At 37.2% G+C, this 12500-nt stretch overlaps 1 protein-coding gene across 2 annotated transcripts in view; it reads left to right on the top strand.

Moving 5' to 3' along the window:
• LOC125047847 (PR domain zinc finger protein 15-like) overlaps positions 1–12020 on the top strand; it is a 14539-nt gene extending 2519 nt beyond the window's left edge. For both annotated transcript variants that reach the window (XM_047646359.1, XM_047646360.1), the window contains exons 3-17: positions 1263–1457; positions 1729–1845; positions 2209–2959; positions 3102–3238; positions 4209–4338; positions 4606–4700; positions 5769–5921; positions 6977–7112; positions 7925–8028; positions 8579–8725; positions 9064–9217; positions 9452–9594; positions 9804–9951; positions 10268–10476; positions 10824–12020. In XM_047646359.1, coding sequence (XP_047502315.1) covers positions 1263–1457; positions 1729–1845; positions 2209–2959; positions 3102–3238; positions 4209–4338; positions 4606–4700; positions 5769–5921; positions 6977–7112; positions 7925–8028; positions 8579–8725; positions 9064–9217; positions 9452–9594; positions 9804–9951; positions 10268–10476; positions 10824–11876 — 3672 coding nt within the window. In that variant the 3' untranslated portion in view covers positions 11877–12020. The remainder of the gene's footprint in view (positions 1–1262; positions 1458–1728; positions 1846–2208; positions 2960–3101; positions 3239–4208; positions 4339–4605; positions 4701–5768; positions 5922–6976; positions 7113–7924; positions 8029–8578; positions 8726–9063; positions 9218–9451; positions 9595–9803; positions 9952–10267; positions 10477–10823) is intronic.
• Positions 12021–12500: the final 480 nt, after the last annotated feature.

Raw genomic sequence — 12500 nt, forward strand, 5'->3', positions numbered from 1 at the left:
CAGTAATACATATTAAAAAAAAAAAAAAAAAAAATAGATTTATATATATATATATATATATATATATATATATATATATATATATATATATATATATATATATATATATATATATAACTGCCATCAAATAAATTCCAAATATGCCTGGCACCTCTTGTAGTAGAACTCTGAAAAAATATTGGTGAAACTATTATTACATCCAGAAGTACTGTCCGGGAGTAGTTATTCCAATGACTAGGCTCTCCCAAATAGTGAAAATTGTAAATAATGTTACATTATAGTGTAATATAGTGTAGTAGAATAGTGATACTAAAGTTACATTGTGATTGTAAAAGATAATATAAAAAGTGTAGGGGAAAAAAGATAATATTGAAAAATAATTTATTAATAATGTTATTGTGATGATAATGTTGAAAGGGATAAATGTAGTTTTTGATGAACAATAACAGGTAATGTTGTGATGATAGTGTTCACAAAAACATAATCTCAAAATTAATTCAGTGATGGTTGTGGTTGTGTTGAAGATTTTCTTTAATATGAACAGCAAAGGTGAAAAAGAAGCAATAATTTTGTCTTTAAATTGTTAAGAACTGTTTATGGTTTCTGAGGCCCTATTGAGATTTTTTTGTTTTTACAGATATATTAAACATATTTGCATAAACCCAATGCCAAGGGGCATGACGTGTACATATGTACCTTGCCCACTGTGAGTTCTTGTTTGATTGTTTTTCCTCATAGATGGCTACACTTGTACTAAGTCACCAATGAGCCAATTACGAGTACTGCCTGTCTCGCCCGTTCACCCTTTTCCTTGATTTACGAACATATTTTACGTTATCTTATTTTGCTGTTACTAATGTTTATAACATAATAGTAATTATAATGTTTATAATAAAAGTAACACCATCAATATTCATAGCACTAGTAGAAAAAACATTTTTCCTGCCAATTCAAATTGGGTAAGGTCACAAGGTCTACCAATTGACTCCTTTGTGGTAAGCACTTGCAGAGACATTTCACAAAAAATATAAAAAATTAGCACAGCATTTTCTTCATTTTTTATTCATTTTCCCCGGTGTCATTGGGTTAAAGGTCTCTTGATAATAGTGAGAGCACTCAGCTAATAACTTTTATCTTGCTTTATAGATAGAGAATCAGAAAATAAAAAAAAGAAATCCTGATAGTATTACAAATCATTGTAATTTTTCAACCATCCAACATTGTAATTTATATATATTAATCACTTTTCCACATTCATACAGGTCCAGAGTATAGAGCATGAAGAGCCCCACTTAGCCTTCAAGTCACTACCATCATGGGTTCGCGTCGAAGGCGGGAGATCTCAAGGCTTTCGGCTGGTGGTGGTGGGCCAGGCGGTGCCAAAGTATACCCGCTTGGGCCCTCTCATTGCCCCCCACACGCCAACGCTCAGCCACTACTCGTCTTTTCCCCTCAAGGTTCGGAATTATTTTGGAATTTTCTCTTGGCTTGGTCAAATATAGATACTGTATTTTTAGTATTTGTCTATATTCTTTTGTATACTAATTGCTGGCATGGATTTTTTTCCAACTTTGTATATAGTTACATAAATTTACAGTTTAGAAATTTTGTAACAGAAGTGAAAACAAATTGGGGTTATCACCCTCTGTATGATAAATGACAGAATGCCCAATTCATTTTCTTTTTAGCTAATGTTTGTATAAGATGGAATATTAATCCAATTTACAGATCTATCATGCGGGTGGAGGTTGCACATACCTGGACCTCACAAGGAAGCACCTTTGCAATTGGCTTAGCCTCATTCCTGCTGGCTCTCCCACCAACAGAAACCTTCTTGCATGCCAGGTAAGCCTATGGGGTTGAGGAAAGATGCCTCTGGAATTATTTCTTACTATTTCTTTTGTGTGTGTTTGTGTTTGTTTTCTCTGTATTTTCTTCTTATTTTTTATCCTCTTTCGTCCCATCTTACTTCTTCCAAATCTTTTTTCCTGTAGTTACCTATGCTCTTGACCCATTTATCATCCTAATCACTATTTTGACCACCATCATCATCTTTGTCATCATGTTATCAGCATTTTTATCATCATTGCCACTGTCATCACTATCGTTACCATTATCACCAACATAAACATCATTGTCATCATATGCATAACCACTGTTTTAATGGAATTTTTCGGCATTCTCATTCAAAACCTTGAAAACTTGCAGATAGATGATCTCCTGTACTACATTGCTGCAGAGGACATTTCTGAAGGCTCGGAGCTAAGAGTATGGTACACACAATTCTATCAGGAGAAGATGAAGGAGGAGCTGAAGTCTCTCGGCTACAACCGCAGCTTGGTTGGTTCAGCTGTTGTGGTGCGCAAGTCAGCAGTAAGCCATCATATGCCACACCTGACTGCAGCACTGCAAGTGTCACCGTCGCTATCAAAGATCGTTGTTGGGAAAGGACAAGTCACTTTTACCCATAATGCTGGGGGTAGAGGATATGAAACAGGGTTGCAGAACAAGCCAGTTTTGTTGTCGGGTGATTTTGTGGTTGCTGCGCCTTCATATAATGTGCCTTGGGTTAGGGATGGACAGATGTTAAAGCCGAAGTTGGGTTTACAAGGAGAGAGCAATTCACTTACAGACCAAAGAAGAGGTAGACTAGATGCAAATGGTCCTAAGCCTATCCTAGGAACAGCAGAAGCTTTCACTAAGCCAAGTATCGAACTTGTGACTGAGAAGAATGACACTCATTTGAAAGAACGTATAGTGACATTCACCGTTACAGCAGCTTCACCAATTCCACGCATCAAACAGCGACACAAAGAAGGGAATTTGCAGGCACCAGCTCAGGGAATACCTAGGGATGTCGATACCAAGCCTCCAGCGAACATGAACAATAACATTTCTATACTGCCTGGGGCTGTGACAGGAAGAAAGATAGCAAACAAGCATAAAGAAGTTAAAGCAGGTAAGGTTATTTTCAATCATTTTTTCTCCTCTTTGGTGTTTTTCATGTTACCTCTTAAGACCACTGCTCATGTCACTAGTAAACATAGGAAATATTTGTCATTGTCAAAAATGAATTTACACACTCCCATCCCTCCTTGCAGATGTTCCTTTAGCAAACTCCCACATTGTCAAGCAACTCCCTCCCCGTGCCCTAGGAGCTCGTGACCCACAGCCATGGGCCTGTGCTTACTGTGGGGAGAACTACTCAAAGATCATACCCTTTGCAAAACATCTGAAAGTGAGTACTTTGGAACAGGATTTTATTTTCTTTCTTTGTTGCCATTTTTCCTTATTTCCCTTATGTCCATTTTATGTTTTGAAAATAATATTCCTTTGCTGTTAATGTATGTATTTTTCATCTTTCATTTATTAGATATATTTCCATTGGTTGTCTCCCTTTTTTTCTTTTTTCTTTTTCCTTGTATGATATTATTACTGTCCATTTTCTTTCTTATTTTATTATTTATTCAGAGCTTTTTACTTACATTTTTTATTCAAGCCTGAGTTTTAGATATAGATCCATATTTTTTTCACGATCTACCAGTATAAAATCAAATCAAAAATATATCCAAAGTTGTATCCATAACCTTTATATTCTTTGTGTTCTACTATTACAAATTGTCCTTGAAATCTGTTGGGATATTTTTGAAATGATAAATAGCTATTTCATATACTTAAGTTTAAAAAGAGGTCAGTTGTAATCCTTAAATACATAGTATGCATGTCATGTCATGCTAGCACAGTGGGTAAAGGATGTTAATTGATCCACATCAGTGACCTTACATAGAAGCAATAAGACAGAAGAGGTATAGATCACCTTTCTTCAGAAGTTGCAGTAAAAGAAAATAGACAATATTCTCTCTCCCTTTATATGTATGTGTGTCTCTGTGTGTTTGTTTATTGTTTGTTTCACTGAAAACGTAATCATAATGTCCCAGCTGCAAAAGTATTTGATGTATTTCAATATTAAAATGGTATTGCATTGCTGTAGGATATTTAAAGATGAATAATGTTTGCAGGAAATGCTTAGGAAAGTTTCATTGTTGTTATACATTATTTTTCCCCTCAAAATTTTCCAATGTTTGTAGTTGTAATGCAAATAGACTACTTTAAGTATAAGACTGTATTTCCACATACTGTAAAAATCTGTTCTGTCACGTTCTCCAAGATAAATGTTCTTCCGATTTTAATTATTTCTTTATTTGCAGGCTCACCTCCTGTGGCTGGTTGGAAGGTGTCACATCTGCCAGACGTGTGGTTGCTCATTCTCGAGTTCGCAGTTATTGGAACGGCACTGTCAGACGTCGCACAAAGATTATAATGGGAAAGCATTGTCAGGTGAGAATTGCTATTAGTCGTGATAATGATTGCCGTGTTTTTCTGTATGATCTGAGAAATGGCAGTTCTATAATGGAATTAGTTATCTTTTAGAAATTTCTTTGTATGTCTTTGAATAATTTCACTTTATTCTTGATTACCTTGTACAATTCCATTTTAATTACTTGAGTCAAACAAGACATTTTTATTTGTTGAAGAGATTTTTATGATCTAAAAGAGGGCAGTAAGATATTTTGCAACATTTGCTTAGAGGTTACTTGATTGCAGATGGCAGGACAAATGGTGACATTGCAGTGAAGTTTGAAGTCCTGAGTGATGAAGAAAGTGTGGTTGATGACCCTTGTGCAGTTGGTACTAAAGAGGTAAGTTTTTTCAGGCGTGTTATTTGACAAAATGCTTATAAAAGATTTTCGGTTATTTTTCATTGTTGTTCATTCCATTATTATTTACTAGTTTGTTAAAGTATTTACATTGTCATGTATTTTGTTTTATGTTTTTGCCTATTCATATTGGTTATATTTTAGTTTCCTTATTGTGAGAATGTTTTCTGTAAGTAGGTTTTCAGATCCTTTTTTTCTTTCTTTCTTTCTTTTTCTTTTTCTTTCTTTTCTTTTCTTTTCTTTTCTTTTCTTTTCTTTTCTTTTCTTTTCTTTTCTTTTCTTTTCTTTTCTTTTCTTTTCTTTTCTTTTCTTTCTTTTCTTTTCTTATGTTCTTTTCTTTTCTTTTGTTCTTTTCTTTTCTCTTCTTTTTTTTTTCTTTTTTCTTATCTTTTATTTTCTTTTCTTTTCTTTTCTTTTCTCTTCTTTTTGATGCAAAGCTACAAATTAAGAGAAATGGCAGTTTGAAGTTTGTCTTTGGCAGATCTTTAAAGAAAAAAAGAGTAGGTTTCTATTTCAAAGTTGTCGTTAACAGTATTGTACTTTATGATGAAAAAAGAAAGAAATCAATGGTTCATAAAAACTATTCATGCTTATCCAATAAGTGTGCAGGCTAAAAATTCCTGTAACAATTCCTAATATAAAAATAGTTATTAGTTTTACAAATAGCAAATTCTTTTCCCAATTTGTGGTAAACCAATAGCTACCAGTCATAAAAGCTGCATTCCCTTTCACAATTCCTAGCATACCAATATCAGTGATATAGATTACATATTCCTTACACAAATCCTAGTAAGTCATTATCTGTTGGTCGTAGAGGCTACAAGTTCCTCTCACAATTCCTAGTAAGCCAATAGCTATCATGTATATAGGCTACAGATTCCTTTCACAATTCCTAGAAAGCCTAAAGCTGTTAGCGATACATTTTACTAATTCCTATCACAACTCTAAGTGACCTAATAGCTGTCAGTCCTACAGATCACAAATTCTTACAGTTCCAAGTAAATCAGCAGCGGTCACTCATACAGGTTACCCATTCCTGTCACCTTTCAGAAGGGCTTGAATGAAGTGACTGCTATTCCAACCGAACCTGTGGATCGGCCCCATGACTGCCAGATCTGCCGCAAACATTTCCACAAGGCTGAATATCTGCTGAGGCATCTGCGAAAGCACACTGGAGATTTCACCTGTCAGCACTGCTTAAAGGTTGGAAGAGACAGACAGACAGACAGATAGGAAAACAGAGAAAGATAGAGATGTGTGCTTATACATTTGAGGCATTATAAAGTATCTAATACTTTCGAAATCCCTCTTAGAAAGGGGATGTAGCAGACATAATTAGACATCTCAAGTGCAATAGCATCCAGTATGCAACACATTTATCTCGAAGTAATGTTACATGTTTATGTTTTTACTCTACTGTACTGTTTATCATTGCTTTAATCTGGTCTTTCCTTACTCATAAATCAAAGATTAATTATCAGATTGTATATGTAATTATTATTTGTACAGCATTAACCTACATGACTCATATATTATTTTCCTAGATACAATAACTGAAACACATAGTATATATAGCATCATGACAATTCAGGTAATATAAGGTTCTGCAATATCCCATCTATCTGAGTCAAGTATGTAATATAATTTTCACACATTGTCCAAACCATGTAATATCTTATTTCACACATTTCATGGCCACCAACCCATTGATGCCTGGAGTGCATTAAGACATATAAGTTGAAGCATTATGAAATATCACTTGATTTGAAGTTTAAGACAAAAGAATATTAGGTAGTCTATAACTTTTCATCATTAAAGGCCAGGTATTTCCTATGAAAGGAATGTGCAAGTCAATAGCTCTCCTTGAGCACTTAACGGGAGAGTGGTGTATGTTTGAGTAATCACCTGTCTCAAGCAGCTAAGCTTGACAAAGTTTCATTTTCTTTCATACATTTTTTTTTTATATATGCAACCCAAACAAAGAAGCTAATTAATATCCCAAGTCTTGCTAAGCTTTACTTCATAACATTAAGTAAGGCCTTCATATCTTTTTAACCCAGTAAGTGATGCAACATTTGCTTTAGGGAGTTTAGAGTTTTATACTAAAATTTTCTTGCATGTACAAGAACCTCCATAGTTTTGTCTTTTATGGCACACCATGCAGATTATCAGAGTTATTATGATTGTGCAGTTCTTGTATTAAGAGATAAAAAGATTTCCAATATCTGTATAGTCCATGACACTGCTATGTCTCCTAGGTATTCGCTCGCAAAGAGGGTCTTCAGAAACACAACTGCCCTGATGAAGCAAAAGAAAGAAATTTCCAGTGTTCCTTGTGCAGCAAAGAATTCATAAACCCAGTCTTACTGCAACAGCATTACCTCAAACACAATGGTATGTTATTGTAGGTTTATGTAAATGAGCCTTCATGTGAAAATGAAGGAGGTTGGCCATTTTGAGATGAAGTTTTGCTTGATAACAATTTTACTTTTTCAGAAGCTTATGTCTCGCTGTAATGTAAATGCTATTTACTCATCATGCATGTACTGTCTAGCAAATTTTGAATGACAGAAGTCAAACAAAAATCAAACAAAACAATAATTTGTATAGGGGAAAATGTCAGTTGGCAATTCCAACCTATCAGCACCTCATATATATTATGTACTTAACCTAATGTCACTGGGGAAAATTAATAAAAAAGGGGGAAAATGAGGTTCTCATTTTCTATATTTTTGTGAAATGTCTCTGTACATAGATGGCTCTGCTAGTGCTTAGCCACAAAGGAGTCAATTAGTAGAACTTGTGACCTTACGGGATTTGAGTTGGCGGGAAAAACAAATTTTTTACTAGTGCTATGAATATCGATGGTGTTATTATAATTAATATAATGTTATAAACATTAATAACAGCAAAATAAGATAATGTATAACATTTTTGTAAATCAAAGAAAAAGGTAAACGGCGGGACAGGCAGTACTTGTAACTGGCTCATTGTTGACTTAGTACAAGTTTAGCCATCTATGTGTAAAAACAATCAAACGAGTACTCACAGTGGGCATAGCACATATGTACACGTCATGCCCGTCGACATTGGGTTAATACATTAAAAGAGGTTTTGTAAAAGTATGAGGATACTTATAACCAAAAAAAAAAAAATTGTATTACAGCAAAATTTACTTCACCTTCAAGTTACTTCTCATATTTCAGGGAACAGGAAATGTGACAGATGCAGACGCACTTTTGCCAACAGCAGTGAGTTGGATCGCCACTTGAAATCATGTCCATCTGTTGAAGTCACCACTTTCTTTCAGGTAAGAAACAGCCTTAATTCTGTCAGAAATTTTGTTACTGGTAATCAAAGTAAGAAGTGGTATGGTCTTGAGCCTATTGGCAGAACCATTGTGTGTAATATTCCACTAGCTTTCATCCGAGAAGTAGTTTGTGCAAGGTAGTGTTTCATCTGATGTAGTTGATACATTTATTTCACAGAGAAGAGCTTTGTCTTGAAGACATTTTAGTTTCAAGTAAGAATTACAACAAAAGTCTTCCATATATCTGTAATGATTGTCAAAAGCACTGAGGACCCAAACTACTTTTACTCTTGAAGTTTACAGTGAAATCATGACAGAAGAATTTTTATATAGCAGGGATATGCATTTATCATAGTGCAATTCACTTATGATACTGTGTATCACAGTGACCCTGATAACTGTAGACTAATAATGAATCTGATAATATGGATAAAAATTATGATAATTATTATGATAGTAAGAGTTTTTAATGAAAAAAAGTTTAACCCAAATGATCACTTGACAAGAAATAACAACATTGATGTCTTTCTCTTCACAATATTGTTTGTAGTGTGGTGTGTGTGGGAAGGACTTTGTGAACCAGACCATCTTAGATCGTCACATGGCTGGTCATAACAGGCAATACCAGTGTGACATTTGCAGCAAGCCTTACCGAAGCAGTACCAAGCTAGCGCAACATGTTCCTCTGTGCCGACAGGTAAATGATTTTGATTTGCATGTTTTTTTTTTTTCTTCTTCTTCTTCTTCTTCTTCTTCTTCTTCTTCTTCTTCTTTTTCTTCTTCTTTCTTTCATTATTTTTTTTTTCAGTTTTTTTTTTTGGTTTCTTTTTTTTTTCTTCTTTTTTTTTGACAATTTCTTCTTTTTCTTCTTCCTCTCCTCCTTCTACTGTCTCTCCATCTTTTTCTTTTTTTTTTGTTACTATTATCATCTTTATTTATAACATAGCAATTATTCTATGTAATATATTTGTTGACTGTATATACTGTATATTAAAATGACACACCATCACACACAACTTTTTTCTTTATTCCCAGAGTCAGCAATTAGCATCAACAGGCCAAGTTACATGTGAAGATTGTGGTGTTGCGTTCACCGATGCCACTGAGTTTCGATCACATTACCACACTCACACGCATCCCTACCATTGTTCTTGCTGTGGCCACAGGTTCCGTTCCCGTGTCGGCTATGGTGAGTGCCTTGGGGATATAGTTTATGGTGACCATGCATTTGATATTCATCATTTTCTCAGCAAAGTAATCATATTTGTACTTTTGTTGTATTTGTCTATTTGATTTTACTGAATTGGTACTTTTACATCATATGATGATGATACTGTAGTTCGGTTTGTAATTCTGATTTGGGGGTTTATCTGTTTTGTATATGTGGAGATTTCAAGACCCCTCACCCCGTTATGCTTCACAGAGGTGCATGTGTGCGAGGTTGAACAACAGTGTGACCAGTGCAACATGGTCTTCCGATCAGTACAAGCCCTGAACAGACATGCAGCTGTTCATGGGCCTGCTCCTTATACATGCTCCAGCTGCAGGAGGTCCTACTACAGAAAGGTAGGTCCATCAGCTGTTGTAGAATCAAGTAGATTGTAGTATTTTTGATGAAGACTGAACTTTTTCATTTCTGAATGACTGTGATATAGACGTTTATTGTTGATAATGATAGGTTTAGAAATTACAAGAATTAAGGAAATGACATTATGATTAAAGTATAGGTAGTATTGACAGTAGTTTTACTCAACACCTTTATTTCTCTTTGACAGGAGAGCTTAGACCGGCATGTCTGTAGTGTTGAAATGGATGTGAAGGAATCCACGAAGCTTAAAGACGGGCCAAACTTCACCTGTTCTGTGTGTGGAGCTGCATTGGCAACTAAGCACAGTCTCAACACACACTTAAGAACTGCCCATGGTATGGTTGCTTTCCTATGTTTAAAGTCACTCTGTATTCTTTTAACTCTTGTTTGGTTTGTGGTTTCTAATTCTTCTTTGTCTGTAGTTGTCAGTTCTTCCTATTCTTTCTTGTTCTCTTTTACTTCTGTCATTTGTTTCATGGCCGTCCATCTTCGTTTAGTTACATTTCCTAATTTTGTTCATACTTTCATTTTTTCTTCACTTCTATGTCTTCTAATCATACTAATCCTAATCCTCTTCTTATTCTTCTGTTTGACATCTTCAACATAACTTTTTAAATACATTTGATGATGTAAGCATTCTTTTGCCGATAGGTGGACCAACAGCCGAAAGCCTGAGCTGCGAAGTCTGTGGGAAGCAGTTTCTCCGCAAGGATTTACTGCGAGAACACCAGTCAGTGCACGCACCTCCTTCGTACCCTTGTCCCACATGCAAGAAACTCTTCAAGACACGGAAGTATCTCGAGGTGCACTCCCTGATGCACCAAGGGATAAAACGATTCAGTTGTAAATATTGTAATAAGGTTAGTGAACTAGTCTTGTATTTTGTGTGTGTGTGTGTGTGTAAGTGTGTGTGTAAGTGTGTGTGTGTGTGTGTGTTTGTGTGTGTTTGTGTTTGTGTTTGTGTTTGTGTGTGTGTCTCCTCTCTCTCTCTCTCTCTCTCTCTCTCTCTCTCTCTCTCTCTCTCTCTCTCTCTCTCTCTCTCTCTCTCTCTCTCTCTCTCTCTCTTTGTTGTGTGTTTATATCTGTCTATCTTATTTATCAATCTATCTGTCCATCTATCCATCTATCTATCTGCCTGTCATTTTGTTCTCTAGATAGATTAACAGTTTAACACACAATAAGATTTTTTTATTTATCCTCTCTTCAGAAATTCCACCAGAAGGTGAACCTCTCGCGGCACGAGCGGAGCCACATGCCGAGAGGAGCTGTCAAGTGCCAATACTGCGGTGCTCACTGCCTCTCGACGAGCGACCTGAAGGAGCACTTGCTGTCCCACACCCTGCCGCCCGACGTTTCCCCCGAGGACCAAGAGCACGTCGAAGAAGGAACCTTCGCCGCGGGTAAAGCTCCTGTGCATCCCAAGGAACTCCAGACCTTGCAGGCAAGTCAGCCTGAGAGGGAGGACGCCGGGGGAGAGATCGGCGCGGAGCTCTTGTCCCACACACCCTTAGGGCCAGACTTGAAGATCCTGTCGAGGACGAAGGACGGGCTGCAGACGGAGCAGAGAACGTTCTCGGGGCCGACGAGTGTCATCGACGCGGAGCAGACCCTGAGCACGGCGCCGAAGGTGGTGGAGCTGACGGTGAAGGAGAGATTGGACCCTGGCATCGGCACGGACTTCAAGACGAGCCACGTCCTGGGCAGCGGGCTGAGAGCGGAGTTGGTCCATCAGGTCGTGCCTGTGATGGCCTCGGATCTGGCCATTCAGGGAGGCTCGGCGTCAGGGAGGCAAGTGGACAAACACTCGGTCCTTGTACCGCAGACGCTTTCAAACCTTTCCCTCGCCTCCAGCGAACAGAGCTTCGCCAGCAACTACATCCTCCCCAGCGAGTCCACGAGCTCGTCCTCGGTCGTGGCGGCGCCGAGCAACCTCTGCAACACGGGTGTCTTTTCGGCGCCCGGTGGCTCGCTGAATTCCGACGTGTGCCGCCTCCCCCACAGCGTCCTCCTCGAGCCAGCCCGCCTCGTGCCCGTCGCGGAGGCGTCGCACACCTACCACTTAAGTACAAAGGAGGGCGGGCAGAGGGCCGAGGAGAGAGGGGGAAGCAACTTACACTTCGCGTCAAGTCAGCTGACCGCCATGGAGACCGAAGCCAGCAAGCCGGACCCACCGCAAGCGCTACATTGCCATATGCTGAGTGGCGATGACGTGGTCCAGCGCGTGATGCTAGTCACTGATCCTCCGGTGTCGGAGTGTTGAATAAACAGGATGCATTTCCTTGATTTCCGATTTTTTATAGTTTGTTTTTATCAAAACCTTTTTATAGGCTACGCGTACATGTGGGATGTAGCGCGCGCGCGTCCACACACACACACACACACACACACACACACACACACACACACACACACACACACACACACACACACACACACACACACACACACACACACACACACACACACACACACACACACACACACATATACATACATATATATATATATATATATATATTATATTATATATATATACATATACATATATGTGTGTATATATAATATATATATAAATATATAAATATATGTATGTATGTATAATATATAACATATATATATGTTTTATATATATGTGTGTGTGTGTGTGTGTGTGTGTGTGTGTGTGTGTGTGTGTGTGTGTGTGTGTGTGTGTGTGTGTGTGTGTGTGTGCGCGCATGCGTGTGTGTGTGTGATATGTATCTATCTATATATATATATATATATATATATATATATATATATATATATATACACATACATACACATACATACATATACATATATACATAAAGATATATGTACATATGCATATATATATATACAAATACATATATATATATGTGTA

Source organism: Penaeus chinensis, chromosome 42 (genome assembly GCF_019202785.1).
Source record: "Penaeus chinensis breed Huanghai No. 1 chromosome 42, ASM1920278v2, whole genome shotgun sequence".
In the NCBI taxonomy this organism is placed as follows: Eukaryota; Metazoa; Arthropoda; class Malacostraca; order Decapoda; family Penaeidae; genus Penaeus; species Penaeus chinensis.